This window comes from Cervus canadensis, chromosome 19, assembly GCF_019320065.1.
Source record: "Cervus canadensis isolate Bull #8, Minnesota chromosome 19, ASM1932006v1, whole genome shotgun sequence".
NCBI classification, from domain to species: Eukaryota; Metazoa; Chordata; class Mammalia; order Artiodactyla; family Cervidae; genus Cervus; species Cervus canadensis.
This window is the reverse complement of record NC_057404.1, coordinates 56,219,889-56,243,569: the sequence shown is the minus strand read 5'-3', so window position 1 is coordinate 56,243,569 and position 23,681 is coordinate 56,219,889. Positions and strand designations below refer to the sequence as shown.

The 23,681-nt window shown below is 38.6% G+C and overlaps 1 protein-coding gene, 1 long non-coding RNA gene and 1 pseudogene across 4 annotated transcripts in view; 2 read left to right on the top strand and 1 right to left on the bottom strand.

Moving 5' to 3' along the window:
* The window catches only part of SYNPO2 (synaptopodin 2), a 201,368-nt gene that overhangs the window by 42,115 nt on the left and 135,572 nt on the right, over positions 1-23,681 (bottom strand). For all 3 annotated transcript variants that reach the window (XM_043438721.1, XM_043438722.1, XM_043438723.1), the window contains exon 2: positions 1,822-1,973. In XM_043438721.1, coding sequence (XP_043294656.1) covers positions 1,822-1,973 — 152 coding nt within the window. The remainder of the gene's footprint in view (positions 1-1,821; positions 1,974-23,681) is intronic.
* LOC122422311 lies at positions 12,587-13,331 on the top strand (annotated as a pseudogene).
* Positions 15,418-23,681, top strand: part of LOC122422312 — a 164,382-nt gene continuing 156,118 nt past the window's right edge. The window contains exon 1 of the long non-coding RNA XR_006263776.1: positions 15,418-15,611. This is a non-coding gene — a long non-coding RNA (uncharacterized LOC122422312). The remainder of the gene's footprint in view (positions 15,612-23,681) is intronic.

Here is a 23,681-nt window from a genome sequence, read left to right as displayed (position 1 = left end):
TAAAAATACTTAAGATAATAATAATCAAGATTCCAATTATTAAAAGTAGCAGAGAACTAGTCCATTTACTTTTAAAAGTAAATATGTACCTAAAACTCAGCTTTAAACCACCAAGGACTTTCCCAATGAAGTAATCAAAACAAGAACTAGTAGGGGATGTTCCACTCTACAAGTGTGTTCTGAAAAGACTGACCTCATTAAATCAGCAAAGACACTAAAGGAGAATAAATTAGGAAAAGTTTTTCTCCTATTTTGGATGTGATTAAACCTTTACAAAGACAGAACTTCAAATACCTCAGAGATTTAAATGTAACAATGGCCAACACTTTGACTACACTTGGCAAGGTTTCCATGAGATCTCTTGAAAAAGCAAATGGCAGCTTTACGAATAAGTAGGATCTCAGTGGCTTACACACTGGACTTGAGGGTAAATGTTTAGATGGGAGATTGTGAGAGAATTGCGAGATTTCTTTATTTTCCCAAAATTTTGGCCATAGTAAGTTTGTGTTTGTATAGAAATGGAATCATACTGAATGATTACCAGAGGGGTAATGCTGTATGTGGCTTCCTAGATGACTCAGTGGTAAAGAAAGTGAAAGTAAGTGAAGGTGTTAGTCTGTGTGTCAACTCTTTGTGACCCTATGGACTGTAGCCCGCCAGGCTCCTCTGTCCTTGGGATTTCCCAGGTAAGAATCCTAGAGTAGGTTGACATTCCGTTCTCCAGGGGATCTTTCTTACCCAGGGATAGAACCCAGGTCTCCTGCATTGCAGGTGAATTATTTACCATCTGAGCCACCAGGGATGCCCCTCAGTGGTAAAGAATCCGCCTGCAATGTAGGAGACATGAGTTTTATCCCTGGGTCAGGAAGATCCCCTGGAGAAGGAAATGGCAACCCACTTCAGGATTCTTGCCTGGAAAATCCCATGGAAAGAGGAGCCTGACTCTAAGGTCACAAGAGTCAAACATGACTTAGCAACCACCACCAACAATGCTGTTATGTAGTCTTTCTGCACAGTTAAGGCAAAACTCCTAGAAGTTTTTGAAATTCTGTGTGAAGGAAGCCTTAGATTTCCTTTGTGGATTCATTGTATTAGCATGGTCAGGGCCTCACTTACAAGGTTAATATGGACTAAACTGTGATTTGTACATGGTGAAAATGTTGATGCTGTAGTTTCTTTGTGATGACCCTGATTGTTTTGTTTTTATGTTTAAGGTTGACTTCTGCATGTTTAAGCAATTAGGTTAGGAGCGAAGCATTTGGAGAGATCAAATTGACAAGCATTTGATTGTCATTTGCATTGAGAGTCCAAAAACTTTAACCATTAGCTTTTGCCCATATACAAATATTGTTGTTGTTTTTTTGAAATACAAATCAGGCTGCTTTTAAGGGTTTCTTGATTCTTTTCCTCCTCTTAGGCATCCTCTTTCTATTCAAATAAATATTACATAGTGTAACATTTTAACATGTAAACATTTTAAATTAATCTATAAATCTAGGAATTATAATTTAGTGATCATAGTTAATCTTGACCTAGAAGTATTATATTATGCTCAATATACTGAGCTTCCTAAGGAAGTAGTCTAAAATACCTAAGATTTTCAACAAAGTTCTTGAAACAAACTTTTCAAGTTAATTCTCAATTTGCCAGAAAATTCAGCTGATTAGAATTATCATTTTCCAAACACTATGGTTTTTCTGTTTATACTGACATACAGAGAACCCTCATTTCCCCATAGAGAACAGTTTATATGATAGTAGGAACTGTAATCGTTGCCATGTAGCTTCAAGAGAAAATAAATATTCCAACAAATCTTTTTACCTTTTGACGAGCATTTGGAGAGAGTCTGTTATGCTCTCCATGAGCTTGATGACTTCTGGGTAGGTGAGGTCTGCACAAGGGTTGCCATTGATAGAAACCACTTCATCCCCCTCACAGAGCCCAGACCCGGAGGCTTTGCTCTGGCTTCTGATCTGAGTGGAGTGAAAAAGGAGGCAATAATTAGAATTATATAACTTGTAAAAAAAAAAAAACAACACACCACTGTCTTGGAGAAATTTTTACTTGGGAGTAGTAAATAGATCTGCAAACTTAAATCAGCCCTGCGTTTTAATTCACCTGTTAACCTATAAGACAATCTTAAACACTTCTAACCCCTGTTACAATTTATTACATACCATACTGTCAAACTTTCAATTCATAGATTTCTAGGTAAATAGACCAAAAAAAAAAAAGTAAATCTATAGTGAAGGAACGAGAATAATGAAATAAAGAACAGTGAAGAATGGCGAAGACAAATGTTTAACTTAGTTATACATTAAAAATAATTATTTCATACTGTGATGCTTGATCTAATCAGAACATGTCTCCTCTCATTAAAGTAAATTTTAAGAGCCTTCTCATTGACAGTGTGGGTGGAACACCAACTATCAGAAGGAGATGGAGGGCAGGACAATGAGTTTAAGGAGAGAGCTCTATAGCTCAATAAACTGATGAAAGCCCTTCCAGTAAAATGCGGAAAATTAGGCAGCAGGCTGTTAAGAATTATGTCAAAGGGAAAAATCCTTCATTGAAATCAGTTATTCAAGACTTGATAATAAGCAAACTTTAGCGAAAAAGGCGGGGAAGGCAATGGCAGCCCACTTCAGTGTTCTTGCCTGGAGAATCCCAGGGACGGCAGAGCCTGGTGGGCTGCCGTCTATAGGGTCGCACAAAGTCGGACATGACTGAAGTGACTTAGCAGCAGCAGCAGTGAAAAAGGAAAAAAAAAAAGATTATTTTGCAAAAAATAAAAACAACCCTGCTTAAGGACTGTATCATATTCTAGCACAGATTCAGTGGAACAAGAACTGACTAAAAACCTAGAAGAGAACTTTCAGATGCTGAAGAAGAGAAACTCAGAGGAATAGAATAGCAGCAGAGAGCTCCCACCGGTCCTTAGTGAGGAATAGCATTCAGGTATTCCTGAAGGTTAACATTCTGTGTAATTAGGATTATGGTAAAATGTTGTGCTAGTCATTCTCCCTCAGCCCATTCTCTACCCTCTCTGGCTCTGCTTTCTGGCCTCTAGAGCCTGCAGTGGCCAAGTTCCCTTGCATGCTGACTCCTGGTTGGCTTTGTTCAACAGGAAGCTCCAACAAGAGATAAAGAGCAAGGGAAATGAGAGGGCAGGGAAACGCTCTCCCTGCTGGACCTGCTGGGCCACGGTTTGGCAATGGCTTTGCTCCTCGACGTAGACAGTCAGAGCTCCTGTCTGTATGTCGCTTTACCATGCCTTAACTCCAATAACACACACCACCTCCTTGCATCTTCACACCTAAGGGTAATAACAGCTTCCCGCTCTTGACCTCTGGGTGCTTCATTTTCATTTGTTGATTTCCACGAGCCTGTGCTATATTATCTTTAATTACTCCTTTGAATATGCCACCTATTTTCTGCTGGGACCCTAAATGATACTAAAATGTTTAGATTTCATTTTACAATGTGAATTTAATGGTTTTTAATGAATCATGTATCATGATCACACAATCTCAAAGTTAAGAATACTTTAAGGTCATCTTCTATCTATTTTCCACCAAAGGGATCCCTGTTTGACTATTATAATCAAGATTATGAGTCCAAAGAGCTCAGAACCAGGTAAGCAACACTTCTTAAAGAATGTTTTCATAGCCAGGCTCACTTCTGATATGGCACGAAATGTATTTCAGTTTATCTCTAACAGTTGCCCACTAATTCTTGCTAAGGTCTTAAATGATAATTAATTTGCTGACTGATATAGCTTTAAAGTTTATATCTCCATGTACATTTACATTTTACATGATACTCCTGGAGGCAGAAGCATATCTTTAAGTGCCAGAACAATGATGCTAATGAAATTTGCAGTGTTTAAGTTAGTTGTGTTCTGGGAGAGTCTATTCTTTTATTGTCATAAATTATAAGAAGGCCTTCCCCTTTTCTGAAAAAATCAATCTCGTTCTTTCTTCTTTGAAAGCACACAACAATTTATTGCAAAAATTAAATGAATTCAATATGTCCAAGGCTTTAAGGATGCAGCCAGAGCAATGAGAAAAATAATAGTTACCCAGTTTTGAAAAATATCTGTTTATTGACTGCCAGATATATTTAGTTGTCTTGTGTGAAATTATTATAATGGAGAATCATGAGAGAGTTGTTAATAAGTCAAGGATAAAACAATACTCAACAGTGAACATATAAGTTAAGGATAGAGTTATTCATATTTCATTCATTTAAATTTAATTTTTTAAAGATAATAAAATAGATTAAAAATAGATAACAAAAAAGATAATAAAACATATTTTGAAGCACAAAATCGTTCATTCAGTGGAGTCAGATGTACTAGAATATGAACAGAAAATTCCTCCTTTTGAAGACCAAAGAGGTTTTATGTTGATAAAACAGATGTGTCATTATATCCTGTATCCCCTTCCCCAAGGTCAATCTTGAAGCTGATGTTCCATTTACCAGCAATAAGTTATATGAGTTTTAAGCAGCTTCATGGGTTTGCAGAGTAAGATGAAAAATTGGTTCTTGGAAGATAAACAAATCTCCACCTTAACAGAGCTGTCTATCATCCAAACATGTGTTGCTTGATGGGAAAGGTGCAGTTCATCATTGTGCTTGTCAAGTGGAGCTTTTAGCGGAATCCAAATAAGCAAAAGCACTATGGTAGGAGCCATTAGCATTCCTTCAGAGCGTACATTCTGAGGTCAACATTTGGAATCAACTGCTATGATTGTGTTTAGTTGACCTTTTACAATTGTCTGAACAGCAGGAAATATTTTTCCCTCATGAACCATGTTAAATATGGTGATACTTTCCTTGCCACAAGGCTTTTCTAAAGGACTACTTTTTCTCTATTTTTTTTTTTCTGGTTTGAACAATTATTTATTCCCCCCCCCATTATTTTTATTAGTTGGAGGCTAATTACTTTACAATATTGTAGTGGTTTTTGCCATACATTGACATTTTTCTCTATTTTTGATAGGACTAAACTAAACAAAGTTTATCTGCCAGAGTCAGTTGTGCCCAAACATATCCCTTGAAATCACCAGCTTCACCAATATGATTCTATTCATAGGTGATTATGAAGAATAAACATTTATTAGTGTATAAAAGATCTTTATGTATACAATTATGCATTTTTCTAATTTGTATAATTGTGCATTATTATGAATCTGAGTAAAAATTCTAACCCCTGAAAATACTTGTTAAAGTGAAATACTTTGTCAGTAAAAAGAGTAAATTTGGACATAAAAACTGTTAAGATTTACAATGCTGAATCTCTATGAATGAACTTATCAACCAGTCTTCTCAGGGCATTAGGCCTAGATTCATAAAGTATGCGTCCTAGTGGAAGAGAACACCAGCTCTCATGAAAGAAGGCGTCAGTTTCAAACCTGTGGTCCCAGTGCTTACTAACCCTCTGAACTTGGTTAGATGAACTGCATTACCTCCTTAAGCTCTAGTTTTCCAAAATGTAAAATAAAACTAATAAATTTGATTTCTCTTAAGGGTTAATAAGGATTAGAAATAATATATGTTAAGTTCCATGATGCACATAGAGCTCACAGAGGTGCTCAAGAAGGGATTACTGAATAAGAATGCATTGACTTCCTATACACACACACACACACACACACACACACACACACACAACATGCCAAGTAAAACATGCCAAAGAAAAATTGTAGTGTTAGTACTTAGTCTATAAGATGTTTGAAAATATCTGGATTCATTTTCAGTTTTCATACATATACTTGGTATTAGCTCATAATCTAAGATAAATAATTTTTTATGTGTCTTTTCCTCTATAAGTACATATTTCATAACTGAATTGTGGAAGAAGACCAACCTATTTATTGTCTCCCAGCAGAAGTAATAATATAAATATGTAAATATTAGTGGCTTTTTAAAATTGAGCACTTACTATGCTAAGCCCTTTACTTCCTTAAATCATTTATCTCTAGAAAACTTTGATGAGAAGTATAAATGTACTTCTACTTGTACGTGTTCAGATGGACTGTGTTCAGATGGACAGTCATTACCCTCATTTTTATGGAGAGGAAAACAGAGACTTAGAAAAGGGAGGTACTTTGCCTAAAATTATGCAGCTAAGACCAGAAATTGAACACAGGAATTCTAACTTCAGAGCTTGTGGTTTTACTCACAGGGATTCCCTGGTAGCTTGCTTGGTAAAGAATCTGCCTGCAGTGCAGGAGACCCGGGTTTGATCCCTGGTCAGGAAGATCCCCTGGAGAAGGAAATGCAACCCACTCCAGTATCCTTGCCTGGAAAATCCTAGGGAAAGAGGAGCCTGGAGGGCTATAGTCCTGGGGTTGCAAGAGTTGGACATGACTTAGCAACTAAACCATCACATAAGTTGCCTTCCTCGTCAATAGTCTAAATTCGATACCATGAACCCTAGAATGAAGAAAGAGAGAGGAGGAGTGTAAAAACAATTGACATACAGTGCATGCAGTCAGGGAGGAAATGGAAAAGACTAGAGAAAGAGAAAAACTTGCCTGGTCAGTCTATAAACCAGTGTTGAAAAAGACAGATTTTGTTTATTTTGTTTTCCTTTTTCCTCTTGTATTATTTTAAGAGCTTTATATATATTAATCTTTAAAGATTTTTTAATCTCTAATTTTTAAATAGTCAATATTATGACTACTTGTAAAATAATATGTTACAGATTCAAAATTGAGTAAAACTGTCTTTTACAAACTGTGATTTGGTACAACACACTTATGTGAGTATGCGATATAATTCCCTTTCTTTGAAAACATTCCCTTAGAGACCTCATTCCACACCTAATATATTAATCAGATGAGTAAGCTTCTGTCCATAAATACTATTTTCCCCTTCAGTGTCTCTCAATTTAATCAGATATATAACTAAGAGAAATACTGGTAATGTAAATATTTACAAAATACTGTGTTCTATTGCTTACAACCTCTTGACCCATGTCAGGTAAGATTTATTTTACTGACACCAAGTGAAAATGTAAAGTTAAGGCTTCTTTGAGAAATTTAACATTATTTCACTTTGTAAATAAAATCTGAGAAGAGTATCAGCTTTGCTTATTTACTTTTATGATAAATAATTCCCTGGTAAAATTTTAAGAAGCTCCTTTTCTATTAACTTACTATTGCTTGATTTCCACATCTTCCAGAGCTGACTAGAAAGCAAGTACAAGATTTGAGTTCTCATAGAACCTTGTACTTAAACTATTCTGTATTGTGTATGTGACATATCAGTTGTGTCAGATTCCTGTTAGCAAAACTAAATCTTGACTCATGGGCTGTATTTTCACATACAGTTCATTGACAAGTCCACTTGAAACATGTCAGAGTAAGTGGTAGAACCAAGATAATCTCCTCCTTAAATTCCACTACTATATGTATTAAAATACATGAAAAGGAAAGAGAAAATTAGTGTAAATAAGCCTATCCCATGCAAGGCTATTCTTAATCCATAAAATAAAGTCTTGGGGCCTAAAGATAACCAAGACAGGATGAGACATGATCTCAGACAAGTAAAATCATTTTGATGGAATTTGGAAAGTAGTCTATGATCTAGTAGCTCCTTCTGAAGCCCCAGCCCTTCTTCAATTTTCTTTCTTTTTAAAAAAATAATTTTTTTTTCATTTATTTATATTAGTTGGAGGCTAATTACTTTACAATATTGTAGTGGTTTTTGCCATACACCGACATGAATCAGCCATGGACTTACATGTGTTCCCCGTCCTGAACCCCCCTCCCACCTCCCTCCCCATCCCATCCCTCAGGGTCATCCCAGTGCACCAGCCCTGAGCACTTGTCTCATGCATCAAACCTGGACTGGCGATCTGTTTCACAATTGATAATATACATGTTTCAATGCTATTCTCTCAGATCATCCCACCCTCACCTTCTCCCACAGAGTCCAAAAGTCTGTTCTATACATCTGTGACTCTTTTTCTGTCTTGCATATAGGTTTATCGTTACCATCTTTCTAAATTCCATATATATGCGTTAGTATACTGTATTGGTGTTTTTCTTTCTGGCTTACTTCACTCTGTATAATGGGCTCCAGTTTCATCCACCTCATTAGAACTGATTCAAATCTATTCTTCAATTTTCCACTTCAGGCTTTTGGCAAAACTTACCTCATACTTCTGAGACAAAATTTAATAAGCATTCCCTCACCCCAAGTGGCTCTTAAACTGAAGACTTAGGTAACCCTGTATTCATCAGCTGTCCAGAAAAATGGTTGGTGGAAAGTGCAGCAAGACCAATGATGTATGGTTAAGGTTTTAGAAATAAGCAAATAATCCTACTTTTAATGAGTTTCCTATCCAGATTCCAAAATCCAACCTCAGCCCCTGATGAGGGGTTTTCTAGTACCAAAACTGAGTTCACAAGTTGTTGGGAAGTCATGTTTACGATGGCACAATATTTTTGGAAATCAATAGGAACATAACAGTTTCAGGATGACAAGGCAAAAGAAAACAATAAGGACCAGCACACCATGTAATAAAAATAATAATAACCCAAGAAAAATATTAATAGCAGGAGTTAAAAAATCTTGGAATTTAGTGCAGAAATTCAAACAGTGAAATGGAAAAAAAGGTTGAGGAAATATCTAGACTGGGATAAATAAATAAGAAATAAAACTAGTAACTGAGTAGATCAAAAGTCAGTAGAAAAGACTGGCAAACAGTTGAATGGATTGCTTAACTTTTGTCTCAAGCCCCTTGGAATGTGTCTTGTGTGCGGCAGAGGCAAAGGAGGTAAAATAACATTTCCCAGACTCTCCTTCAGCTTAGGTTCTAGGTGTGATTCAATTTCAACAAGAAGGTGCACCTGGAAGAAACTTGCACTTGAAACTGAATTAAGCAAAGAGAGGAATTAGACTGTAAGGCATCCATCTTGCTGCTGCAGATCTGGTAGATGACTGTTACTCTGGATACAGCAGTTCTACTGGCAGCTTCTTAGTCCCAAATCACAGCTAAGATATGTAACCCTAGACCTAGCACTGGGCCAGCCCAATAGCTTCCTGACTCCTTAATTTCCTGATTGTGGCAAATGTTGCCAATCCTTTGGATAGCCAGTTCTGCAGTGTTGTCTGAAGCCATTTCTGAAGGCCCTGTCTTTCCAGAGCTTTCAACAATTCTATAAGCACGAACTAGAGAGGTGTCTATTTTCTGCAAATGAACCATTTGCAGAATGAACCATGAGCTGATATAGAAAGAGAGAATTAAGGGCAAACATAGAAGGTAAAAAAAGGACAAGAGGTAAAAGGGCAACTGTTTCTCAGATACAGAAAAGGAAAAAAAGATGGACACAAATGCTGATATTTCAAGACAGACAGGAGAGACAGTGCAGGAACTTACACTAGATAAATTGTATGGGGTCACCATCTGCCAAAAACAAAGGAGGAAAAACAGAGGGGGGTTAAAACTTGAGGACAAGGAAGGAAGTTTCAGAAAAGCCACTGTAGAGTATTTACTAGGAACTTAATATTAGTTTGTGAAGAACTTAGAAGGAATAAAGTGAAATGATTATCAGTATCTCCTGTTGTCCAGACAAATGTTCTAAAAGAAGAATAAGGTAAGGTAAGGTGAAGTCGCTCAGTCGTGTCCGACTCTTAGTGACCCCATGGACTGTAGCCTACCAGGCTCCTCTGTCCATGGGATTTTCCAGGCAAGAGTACTGGAGTAGATAATTCCTAAAATTAAGCAAGGCTTTTCTCCATTAAAGCATTGATAAGTATATGAAGAACTTAATAAGAAATTAAATTACACGAATTGTCTAGTGAAAATAATTCTTCAACTATATATACAAGTCGGGTCATGGGTGCAAAATACAAGTAGACACTAGGAATCCACACTCAACACTCTGTTCTCAAATTGATGAAGATTAAGAATTTTTCTGTTCTGCCCAGTAAATATATGTCCAGTTACTTGGCAAAAAGTTTTCCTTTTGGATGACTGTCTTTATCCTTAGGGACCAAGTCACCATAAAAGTATAAAGTATTCCTGGTAGCAACTTTGGAAAAATTCCTGAAGTAAATAACTCTCTTTGACAGGAATGAGGGCCTTAATCCATGGGGGCTGCATACTTAAGAATCTGCATACCAATGTGATTCCACAGGCTGAAACGATGCCACAGTGTAAGTGCTATGAGCTGTTACAAAGCAGCCACCATGATGCTAGAAAACCAACAAGTACAAATATGGAATGGTATTCTCTGCTCTTCTTTCCTTCCAAAGAATGTAAACATCCCAGCTCTTTCAAAAAAACACCAATGGACCAGAGCCTTATGTAGGACATGTCCCTGTCTACTCTTTTGTTGGATTAAATTCTGAAAGATTGCACAAAGGCTTTGAACTATATGCACATTCTTTTTATAAATATTTACACAGAATTAAAGAAAATTTTTTTTCAAGACCTCATTTAAAAAAAGCACATGTAAAACCTAAAAGATTAGATAAATAAGTAGTATAATTAGGGAGACTCAGACAAGAGTCAAGCTCGAACTCACTATGTGGCTTTCTCAAGTCTCTGTTTATATTTATTAACTGTACACCCAACTATTAACTAGATGGTTATTATGCTGTAATACCTCATCTAGTAAGAATTTAGCTATCTAAAAAACCTGTAAGTATGCTCAACAGTATTTTGAGTGGTTAAAATATAGTAAAAAATACAGTTACCTAAAACTTCTGTACATCACTCTAAGTATCTGGGATCTTTTTTCAGTCTATTTGCTCAATTTTATACAATTCTAATAAGCTTTTTTGTTTGGTTTACAGAAATTAGAAATGGAGAGGCAAACATGAACATTGTTAAAGATGTTACAGTTAATACAACACCAAAGCAAGAAAGTAAAAGCCTTAAAACACATGAAAATCTTTAAAAAAAGCAAACTCAGAATACATTTAATTAAAGTGTAAAAAACTTCCACATGCTCAATGAGACTTAGTGCCTCTACTGTATTTGAGTATAATAATAGGAATTAATAATAATGATCACAAGTCATTTAAAATATTTAAATAATTGTGGTAGGTTGATTAGATGTAGAAAAACATATGACATCTTTTAGAAAGAATATCATTCCAAACAGATAAAATAGAAGCTTTTCCGTTTAAAGGTAGAACTAGGCCTAAGGCATTGCTACACTAATAGAGAACTGGATTAGAATTCATAATCTGAGCTCCTAAATACTTTGCCTGTATTGGTGTTTTTACTGAAATTATTTAATTTCAGATGTGAATATGTCTCATGTACCCTGAAAAATGTATCTGTTTTTCCATAGCTCTAGATATGCTGATACAGGGGGCCTGGGAGTGTTAATCAAGGACTATGCCTTTCAGGGAAGGGCCAATTTGAATGATATCCTCCAAAGTTTTAGTTAACTGGAAGTTCATTTAGTCAATCATTAGTATATAAAAGTGTGTGACCTAAGGCAGCAACTCTCAACCATTTTGGTCTAAAGACTTATTTACACTCTCAAAAATAATTGAGGACCTAAAAAAACTATTTTGTCCTTGTGAGTTCTATCTATTGGTATTTACCATGTTAGAAATAAAAAGATCTATTAATTTTTATTAATTAATTTTATTAATAGATGGCCAAAAAGTTCATTTTATGGGAAACCCAAACGAGCTTTTTGTCAATCCAATAATATGTTAATACAAATGTTTTATGAAAAATAACCATGTTTTCTGATGCTAAGATAATTTGGTAAACATAGTGATATGGTTTTTGCATTTCTGTTAAATGTCTTTAATGTCTGAGCTTAACACAAGACAGCTGGATTCTCTTATATGCTTTTGCATTCATTCTGTTGTTTTACACTGTGTTGACTAAAGTGTATGAAGATCTAGCTTCATACAGAAACATAGTTAGAAAAGGGCAGGGTATGTTAACAGCCCTTCAGATAATTTTGGATATTCCATGACACTACATCAAACTCAGTAAGTGACTGTTTCTCAAGTTGCAATGTAGAATCGGAAATCATAGCCATGAACTTTTCATACTTCATTATATTAAAATCCCCCAGTCTCTTTTGCACTTTGGATAGATCTTTAACCTATGCATGATTCTGTTACATTATACACTAGTCATTCAGAAAATATTGGTTCAATGAATTATGCAGATCTTCTAAATGTTGATACATTTAATCATGTGCATGTGTGTGTTAGTTGCTCAGTCATGTCCAGTTGTTTGCAACACCATGGATTGTACGATATACAAAATCACCCTCCTTAATATCAGCAATGACCTCACCAGAGAAGTGTTAAGTATTGTTGTTTAGTTGCTAAATCATGTCCCACTCTTTTGGTATCTGTAAGTATTGGGAAGTTGTCAGATTCATGGCAGCAGGTGCAACTTTCTGATTTTCCCTTGAAAATACACAAGTACTGTCAGTTGTTTTTCTTGAAGTGACAAGCTCACTTTGCTCATTTTCTAGAAGATGTCTGCTGAATACCCAAGTTTAAATAATTGTAGGTTATCAGTCAGTCTTTAAAGTAAAAATGAGCTCTTTTTCGTGGCACCTCGGAGGCTGTCGGCTGCTTCAGAATGAAGCTGAACATCTCTTCTCCCGGCCACTGGCTGCCAGAAGCTCATTGAAGTGGACGATGAACGAAAACTTCGTACCTTCTACAAGAAGCGTATGGCCACAGAAGTTGCTGCTGATGCTCTGGGTGAAGAATGGAAGGGTTACGTGGTCCGAATCAGTGGCGGGAACGATAAGCAGGGTTTCCCCATGAAGCAGGGTATCTTAGCCCATGGCTGAGTTCGCCTGCTACTGAGTAAGGGGCATTCTTGTTACAGACCAAGGAGGGTTGGAGAGAGAAAGCGCAAATCTGTAGGGGGTCGCATTGTGGATGCCAATCTGAGTGTTCTCAATTTGGTCATCGTGAAAAAGGGGGAGAAGGATATTCCTGGACTTACTGTTACTACAGCGCCTCGTCGCCTGGGTCCCAAAAGAGCTAGCAGAATCTGAAAACTTTTCAGTCTCTCTAAAGAAGATGATGTGCGCCCGTATGTTGTGTGAAAGCCCCTAAACAAAGACGGTATGAAACCTTGGACTAAAGCACCCAAGATTCAGCGTCTCGTGACTCCATGAGTTCTGCAACACAAACGCCGGTGTATTGCTCTGAAGAAACAGCGTACTAAGAAAAATAAAGAAGAGGCTGCAGAATATGCTAAACTTTTGGCCAAGAGAATGAAGGAGGCCAAAGAAAAACGGCAGGAACAGATTGCCCAGAGACGGAGGCTGTCCTCTCTGAGAGCTTCTACTTCTGAGTCCAGTCAAAAATGAGACGTTCTAAGAGTAACAAATAAATAAGATCAAAAATCAAAATAAATAAATAAAGTAAAAATGATGTTCTATGGGAAAAAAAAATCACTGATTGAGCTTGCAGCTCAAAAAATTGTGCAAGTGCTTCCTCAAAACATTCAAAATGCCATACATGTGTTTTCATTTTGTCACACAAAATATTAAAAGATATGTGCTATAAATTTAATAAAATGCAAACGTTTTACTGCTTTGTCCAGGACATTCCTATGTGAAACCACCATCTTGTTTCTTAAGTGAAATGATGACAGTGATGAATACAAGGACTCCTAATACTGCCTCAAATGCTAAGGTATCATTCACTTTTGCTTTTACACCATCAATGCAAATGTCAATACAGGAAAAAAAAAAAACCACCAATGTCTTTAGTACCATTATGAAAATCATTTTGACCTCACAGATCCATTGAAAGCATCTAAGAGACCCTAGAAGTGTGCAGACCACACTTTGAGAACTACTCATCTAACGGGAGAAATATCAACAACCTCAATATGCAGATGACACCACTCTAACGACAGAAAGTGAAGAGAAACTAAAGAGCCTCTTGATTAGGATGAAAGAGGGGAGTGAAAAAGCTGGCTTAAAACTCAACATTCAAAAACTTAAGATCATGGCATCCAGTCCCATCACTTCATGGCAAAGAGAAGAGGAAAATTTGGATACAGTGGCAGATTTTATTTTCTTGGGCTCCAAAATCACTGCAGATGGTGACTGCAGTCATGAAGTTAAAAGACACTTGCTCCTTGGAAAGAAAGCTATGACAAACCTAGGTTGCATATTAAAAAGCAAACACATCCCTTTGCCAACTAAAGTCCATATAGTCAAAACTATGGTTTTTCCAGTAGTCATTTTTGGATATGACAGTTGGACCATAAAGAAGGCTGAGCACCAAAGAATTGATGCTTTTGAATTGGTGTTGGAGAAGACTCTTGAGAATCCCTTGGACTTCAAGGAGATCAAACCAGTCCATCCTAAAGGAACTCAACCCTGAATATTCATTGGAAGCACTGTTGCTGAAGCTCCAATACTCTGGCCACCTGATTCAAAGAGCCGACTCATTGGAAAAGACCCTGATGCTGGGAAAGATTGAAGGCAAAAGGAGAAAGGGGTGGCAGAGGATGAGATGGTTATATAGCATCACCGAGTCAATGGATATGAATCTGAGCACACTTCAGGAGACAGTGAAGGACAGGGGAGCCTGGCGTGCTGCAGTTAAGGGAGTCGCAAAGAGTCAGACATGACTTAGCGACTAGCAACAACAACCACATCTCAAGGGACCGGGATACATGATATGCATCCTTAGCCTCTTAGGTGTCTGAGTTTGAGAAAAGGAAATTCCATCAAAGACAATGCAGGGACAAACCAGAGTAAGGTCCAGCCTAGGGAAGAAAGGCTGACAGAAGCCAGGAAGGGATACATTTTAAGAGAATGTGTTAAGAGCTCATGCTACAGCCATGAATTTAAATAAAAGATCACTCTGGTGATCTGGATAAATGCAGAAACAAGCAGTTTCAACCCAGATTGTCTGAGAGAGGAGAACTGGGCTGGAGTGTCAAGGGTTTTTGAAAATAACTTCTTTTCAGTTTCCAAACTACTGGCTAGTCGAAATTCACTGAGAGCTGTAACTGCAGTTCAGAGATCTTTGATTCTTTTATAGCCCAATGTATGTCTTACACATATAGGCAAGCAATAAATATGTGCTAAATATATGTCAATATGGCTTTCCTGGTGGCTCAGTGGTAAAGAATCTGCCTGCCAACGCAGGAGACATGGGTTTGATCCCTGGGTCAGTAAGATCCCCTGGAGAAGCAAATGGCAACCCATTCCAGTATTCTTGCCTGGGAAACCCCATGAACAGAGGAGCCTGGCAGGCTACAGTCCATGGGGTCAAAAACAGTCAGAAACGACCTAGAGACCGAACAACAATAACAAAATGAGTAAATTTAATTTTATCCAAAGTCTATTTCAACTTCCTTTAGCAATGGACCAATAGTTGCTCCCAAGCCTGCTAATTTCTATGTATTCTTTCTTTGTCATCTCTTTTAGGTTTGAAATTACTACAAAAGTATCACGTGATGAATGGGAAATTCCCAGTGTATCTGTGGAAGAAAACTGGTCCTATTGGATACTGAACATCAGAGATAACTGAGTTTTCCCCAGCAAAGGGGATGGCCACGCCAGCAGCTCTGCAGCTGCTCCTGCAAGTCACTCCATTTCGCCATCATTCCCTTGGCCCCATGAGAGGTAAGGTCACAAGGCAACCAGTAAAACATACAGCGTCACCAGATGTGGGCCTGGTTGCAGTTTCTGGAGGTAAGCACGTGAGCAGAGGCAGTGTGAGGCGCGGGATCTGGGACACTGCTGCAGGTGCTGCCACAGCTTCCTATGCGTGCCGCCTGCCTGGCAGCTCTGCAGAGCTGAGCTGGGCTGTGGGGGTGATTTCCAAACCCCATACTTCAAGAAGAGAAACCAGGCCACCCCAAGTGCCCTCTGTGTCCAGGTAAGTGTTCTGTGGATGCATTTTAAAACCGTCATGCTCCTTGCTGGGACTGACTAATACTTCTCCCATTTATTTCTGATTGACGAGAGACTACAACACTGTCATCATCTGGACAAATAGTTCTTGGTCAGTCAGAGCCAGCCAGAGGGAGCCTTGCAGAGGTAGGCAAGAGCCCTCAGCTATTCTCTCTTCACTTAGCTGGAGGTCAGTGTAGAATTTACGAAGGAAATGGAGTTAGCTGGAACTGGAGGCTTTGCTTACATTACCTCATTTAATTAATTGGTTTAGTAATTGTCCTACATAGTCAGTGCTTGGCTTTCATGGACAGAGTTCTGAGGTCTGAAGTGCCCTCAAAAGCTTTATATTCTAAGATAAACAAGAAAGTAGGTAATTATAACCAAGTATGACAACTCCCGTGATTAAAGTTAACGCAATATGCAGTGGGAACACACAGCAGGGATATACAGCCAAGGATTATTGGAGGGGGTAAGGTTTTCTAAAGGACACAAACAGGAGCCTCATGAGGAAAGGCCAAGGTGAGTCAGAAACACAAAGATCTAAGAACCTAATATGCAGTGAATGCTTAGTCAGTGCTTGCTGGATGAATTATCTTTTCACAACACAATGCTGTCTCCCATTAACACAACAGTATCTTGTAGAATGGGCTTCCCCCGTGGCTTAGTGGTAAAGAATCCGCCTGCCAATTCAGGAGAGTTGAGTTCAATCTCTGTGTCGGGAAGGTACCCTAAAGAAGGAAATGGGAACTCACTCCAGTATTCTTGCCTAAAAAATCCAATGGACAGAGGAGCCTGGCGGGCTACAATCCACCAGTTGTTCACCTCAGTCGCTCAGTCAAGTCCGACTCTTTGCAACCCCATGGACTGCAGCACGCCAGGCCACCCTGTCCATCACCAACTCCCAGAGTTTATGCAAACTCCTATCTATTGAGTCAGTGATGCCATCCAACCATCTCATCCTCTGTCATCCCCTTCTCCTCCCACCTTCAATCTTCCCCAGTATAAGGGCCTTTTCATATGAGTCAGTTCTTCGCATCAGGTGGCCAAAGTATTGGAGTTTCAGCTTCAGCATCAATCCTTCCAGTGAATATTCAGGACTGATTTCCTTTAGGATGGACAGGTTGGATCTCCTTGCAGTCCAAAGGACTCTCAAGAGTCTTCTCCAACACCACAGTTCGCAAGCATCCATTCTTCAGTGCTCAGCTTTCTTTGTAATCCAACTCTCACATCCACACATGACTACAGGAAAAACCATAGCTTTGACTAGATGGACCTTTGTTGGCAAAGTAATGACTCTGCTTTTTAATAAGCTGTCTAGGTTGGTCATAATTTTTCTTCCAAGGAGCAAGCATCTTTTAATTTCATGGATTCAATCACCATCTGCAGTGAGTTTGGAGGGGAAAAAAATAGTCTGTTACTTTTTCCGTTGTTTCTCCATCTATTTGCCATGAAGCGATGGGACCAATGCTATGATCTTAGTTTTCTGAATGTTGAGCTTTAAGCCAACTTTTTCATTCTCCTCTTTCACTTTCTTCAAGAGGCTCTTTAGTTCGTCACTTTCTACCATAAGGGTCGTGTCATCTGCATATCTGAGATTATTGATATTTCTCCCGGCAATCTTGAATCCACCTTGTGCTTCATCCACCCCAGTGTTAGTCGTGATGTACTCTGCATATAAGTTAAATAAGCAGGGTGACAATATATAGCCTCCACGTACTCCTTTCCCAATTTGAGAACCAGTCTGTTGTTCCATCTCCAGTTCTAACTGTTGCTTCCTGACCTGCATACAGATTCTCAGGAGGCAGGTCAGGTGGCCTGGTATTCCCATCTCTTGAAGAATTTTCCATAGTTTGTTGTGATCCACAAAGTCAAAGGCTTTGGCATAGTGAATAGAGCAGGAATAGATGTGTTTCTGGAACTCTCTTGCTTTTTTGATGATCCAGCAGATGTTGGCAATTTGGTCTCTGCTTCCTCTGCCTTTTCTAAATCCAGCTTGAACATTTGGAAGTTCGTGGTTCACGTACTGTTGTAGTCTGGCCTGGAGGATTTTGAGCATTATTTTGCTAGCATGCGAGATGAGTGCAATTGTGTGGTAGTTTGAACTTCCCTTGGCATTGTCTTTCTTTGGGACTGGATTGAAAACCGACCTTTTCCAGTCCTGTGGCCACTGCTGAGTTTTCCAAATTTGCTGGCATATTGAGTGCGGCACTTTCACAGCATCATCTTTTAAGATTTGAAATAGCTCAACTGGCATTCCATCACCTCCACTAGCTTTGTTCATAGTGATGCTTCCTAAGGCTCACTTGACTTCATATTCCAGGACACCTGGCTCTACGTGAGTGATCACACCATTGTGATTATCTGGGTCGTGAAGATCTTCTTTTGTATAGTTCTTCTGTGTATTCTTGCCACCTCTTCTTAATATCTTCAGCTTCTGTTAGGTCCATACATTTCTGTCCTTTATTGAGCCCATCTTTGCATGAAATGTTCCCTTGGTATCTCTAATTTTCATGAAGAGGTCTCTAGTCTTTCCCATTCTATTGTTTTCCTCTATTTCTTTGCATTGATTGCTGAGGAAGGCTTTCTTGTCTTTCCTTGCTATTCTTTGAAACTCTGCATTCAAATGGGTTTATCTTTGCTTTTCTCCTTTGCCTTTTGCTTCTTTTCTTTTCACAGCTATTTGTAAGGCCTCCTCAGACAGCCATTTTGCCTTTTTGCATTTCTTTTCCTTGGTGATGGTCTTGATCCCTGCCTCCTGTACTATGTCTGAACCTCTGTCCATACTTTTCAGGCACTCTATCAGATCTAATCCCTTGAATCTATTTCTCACTTCCACTGTATAATCATTAGGGATTTGATTTAGGTCATACCTGAATGATCTAGTGGCTTTCCCTACTTTCTTCAATTTACATCTGAATCTGGCAATATGGAGTTCATGATCTGAGCCACAGTCAGCTCCCAGTCTTGTTTTTGCTGCCTGTATAATGCTTCTCCATCTTTGGCTGCAAGGAATATCATAAATCTGATTTTGGTATTGACCATCTGGTGATGTTCATGTGTAGAGTCTTCTCTTGTGCTGTTGGAAAAGGGTGTTTGCTATGACCAGTGCATTCTCTTGTCAGAACTCTATTAGCCTTTGCCCTGCTTCATTCTGTACTCCAAGGCCAAATTTGCCTGCTACTCCAGGTGTTTCTTGACTTACTACTTTTACATTCCAGTCCCCTATAATGAAAAGGACCTATTTTTTGGGTGTTAGTCCTAGAAGGTCTTGTAGGTCTTCATAGAATCATTCAACTTAAGCTTCTTCAGTGTTACTGGTTGGGGCATAGGCTTGGATTACTGTGATATTGAATGGTTCGCCTTGGAAATGAACAGAGATCATTCTATCATGTTTGAGATTGTATCCAAGGACTGCATTTCAGACTCTTTTGTTGACTATCATGGCTACTCCATTTCTTCTAAGGGATTCTTGCCCACAGTAGTAGATATAATGGTCATCTGAGTTAAAGTCACCCATTCCAGTCCATTTTAGTTTGCTGATTCCTAAAATGTTGATGTTCACGCTTGCCATCTCCATTTGACCGCTTCCAATTTGCTTTGATTTGTGGACCTAACATTCCAGGTTCCTGTACAATATCGCTCTTTACTGCATTGAATCTTGCGTCCATCACCAGTCACATCCACAACTGGGTGTTGTTGTTGCCTTGGCTCTGTCTCGTCATTCTTTCTGGATTTATTTCTCCACTGATCTCCAGGAGCATATTGGGCACCTACCAACCTGGGGAGTTCATATTTCATGGGTTCACAAAATGGTCAGACCTGACTTAGGGACTAAACAATATTCATTTATTAACATAAGGGCTTCTCAGGTGGTGCTAGTGGTAAAAAATCTGCCTGCCAATGCTGGAGATACTATAGACACAGGTTCAATCCCTGGGACAGGAAGAGTCCCTGGAGGAGGAAATGGTAACCTGCTCCAGTATTCTTGTCTGGAAAACTCCATGGACAGAGGAGCCTGGCGGGATAGTGTCCATGTGGTCGCAGAGTTGGACACAATATAGATACTAAATATCAACAGCAGCATCTTGTAGAATACTTCAAAACAAACGCCTGTTAGCTCAGCTACAAAATGGCTGGAAAAATCCCATCGTCGCTATTCAAAGTGAATTCACAGACAAGCAACATTGGAACCACCTGGGGACTTGTTAGACCCACAGAATTCTATCTCCCAACCCAGATGAACCAACATCTGCATTTTAAGATCCCCCAGTGATTCATATACATATGCATTAGGATTCAAGACTGTCCTATACTAAAGGCTCGTCAACCAGTGATGGCCCTCTAGGACAGGGGTTTATAACCTTCAGGAACATCAGACTCTCTGGAGAGGAATTTTTAAATGCAGAAGTCAAGTTTTTATTCCCCTCTCTTCCACAAAAACCAAATCTTAGCACCTGGGACCTATATATGTGCATTTTAAACAAACTTCCCAGGGAACCTGAAGCCCGTTCTTTGATGCCTGGTAGTATTTTCTATACAATACTTTAAGGAAATATGTTGTGGGCCAATCAGTTCTATGTGTGTGTGGGTGTGTGTGAATGAGTGACTTAAAGACAGATCTTTATTGAGTGACTTTCTTCCTAGAGACTGTGGTAACTCTTTTGAGCTTCACAATAACCATACTTTTCAAGGAGACTACAAAAATGAGTTTATGATTATTATTTTCAGGTTTTTTGGCATGTCCTTTTAACTATAAATCAAATCCCTTATGATTATACAGTGGAATTGAGAACTAGATTTAAGTGACTAGACCTGAGAGGCAGAGTACCTGATGAACTATGGATGTAGGTTCATGACATTGTACAGGAGACAGGGATCAAGACCATACCCAAGAAAAAGAAATGCAAAAAAGCAAAATGGCTGTCTGAGGAGGCCTTACAAATAGCTGTGAAAGGAAGAGAAGCGAAAAGCAAAGGAGAAAAGGACAGATATACCCATTTGAATGCAGAGTTCCAAAGAATAGCCTGGAGAGATAAGAAAGCCTTCCTCAGCGATCAATGTAAGAAATAGAGGAAAACAACAGAATGGGAAAGACTAGAGATCTCTTCAAGAAAATCAGACATACCAAGGGAATATTTCATGTAAAGAGGGGCTCAATAAAGGACAGAAATGCTATGGACCTAACAGAAGCTGAAGATATTAAGAACAGGTGGTAAGAATACATAGAAGAACTGTACAAGAGATCTTCATGACCCAGACGATCACAATGGTGTGATCACTCACCTAGAGCCAGATGTCCTGGAATATGAAGTCAAGTGAGCCTTAGGAAGCATTACTACAAACAAAGCTAGTGGAGGTGATGGAATGCCAGTTGAGCTATTTCAAATCTTAAAAGATGATGCTGTGAAAGTGCCGCACTCAATATGCCAGCAAATTTGGAAAACTCAGCAGTGGCCACAGGACTGGAAAAGGTCAGTTTTCATTCCAATCCTAAAGAAAGGCAATGCCAAGGAATGTTCAAACTACCACACAATTACACTCATCTCACTCGCTAGTAAAGTAATGCTCAAAATTCTCCAAGCCAGGCTTCAACAGTATGTGAACCATGAACTTCCAAATGTTCAAGCTGGATTTAGAAAAGGCAGAGGAAGCAGAGACCAAATTGCCAACATCTGCTGGATCATCAAAAAAGCAAGAGAGTTCCAGAAACACATCTATTCCTGCTTTATTCACTATGCCAAAGCCTTTGACTTTGTGGATCACAACAAACAATGGAAAATTCTTCAAGAGATGGGAATACCAGACCACCTGACCTGCCTCCTGAGAAATCTGTGTGCAGGTCAGGAAGCAACAGTTAGAACTGGAGATGGAACAACAGACTGGTTCTCAAATTGGGAAAGGAGTACGTGGAAGCTATATATTGTCACCCTGCTTATTTAACTTATATGCAGAGTACATCACGACTAACACTGGGGTGGATGAAGCACAAGGTGGATTCAAGATTGCCGGGAGAAATATCAATAATCTCAGATATGCAGATGACACGACCCTTATGGCAGAAAGTGACGAACTAAAGAGCCTCTTGAAGAAAGTGAAAGAGGAGAATGAAAAAGTTGGCTTAAAGCTCAACATTCAGAAAACTAAGATCATGGCATCTGGTCCCATCACTTCATGGCAAATAGATAGGGAACAGTGGAAACAGTGGCTGACTTTATTTTTGGGTGCTCCAAACTCACTGCAGATGGTGATTGCAGCCATGAAATTAAAAGACGCTTACTCCTTGGAAGGAAAGTTATGACCAACCTAGACAGCATATTAAAAAGCAGAGCTATTACTTTGCCAACAAAGGTCCATCTAGTCAAGGCTATGGTTTTTCCAGTAGTCATGTATGGATGTGAGAGTTGGACTATAAAGAAAGCTGAGCACTGAAGAATTGATGATTTCAAACTGTGCTGTTAGAGAAGACTTTTGGAAGTCCCTTGGACTGCAAGGAGATCCAACCAGTCCATCCTAAAGGAGATCAGTCCTGGGTGTTCACTGGAAGGACTGATGCTGAAGCTGAAGCTCCAATACTTTGGCCACCTGATGTGAAGAGCTGACTCATTGGAAAAGACCCTGATGCTGGGAATGATTGAACTCAGGAGGAGAAGGGGATGACAGAGGATGAGACGAATGGATGGTATTACCGACTCAATGGACATGGGTTTGGGTAGACTCTAGGAGTTGGTGATGGACAGGGCAGCTTGGCGTGCTGCAGTTCACGGGGTCGCAAGGAGTCGGACACAACTGAGCAACTGAACTGAACTTTAACTATATAAATTCTATGGTTATGAAAACTAAGATGATCCAAAGTCAAGACTTTCTGAATTAAAAGTGGTAAACATAATATAAACTAGAGTGCAGCTAAAGGTCACTTATGGGGAAAATTATAATCCAGAAATTACCCCTTCAGCAGATTATGCAGGCACTATTATGTGTATTCCAGCCATATGAAAATTCCAAGTATCATTTGACAGTACTTGTACTAAATGCATAATGCAAATATAACAACACATTCAAATTTTTATTACTTCAACTATAATTTGTATTCTCTATCTGGTCATAAAATTTAACATGCTGAAGACAGGAATTTCAATTTGTTCTTGATTTCCATTTGAAACTAAATATGATGACATTTCCATTTCCTCTCTATTATCACATAACCCTGAAGCAAAGAAACAGAATGACCAAGCCTTGTTTTATAGGAAAAATTATCTCCACATTAATTAAATTAGTTGAGCATAATATGGCATCTTCTAATTTTTGAAGGAAGTGGAATAGTCAAATGGCAAATAAATGCATTAAAGTATTTTAATGAATTAAGTTTCAGTATAAAATCATTTGGTGTAATTGAGCACACTACACAACAGCCTGTATAAATTATGCTTTTAAAGGAAAAAAATAAACCATGTTAATTTCTTCAGACAAGGACTTTACTAATTTTACAAATTGTTTGTAAAAGAAAATGTAAGTGATACTGAGTCTCCTCTTCTCATGAAACAATTTGAATTTGAATCAAAATATCAAATCAATACCTTTTTTTCAAATGAAATTGTTTGGCACCCACCTTTCATAGTAACATCTTACTATTTGATGACATTTATATTTTCTAAGACTTGCTTTCATTCAGAGTTTGCTTTAGAGAGAAATAAAAAGCCTCTGTTTTGAAGGCATTCAACCATTCACCAAGTACTGAGTTGTCTCCAGGAGCAGGTACTGTTCTGGGCTTGCCTTCCCCAGGCTAGCTCCAGAGAACAG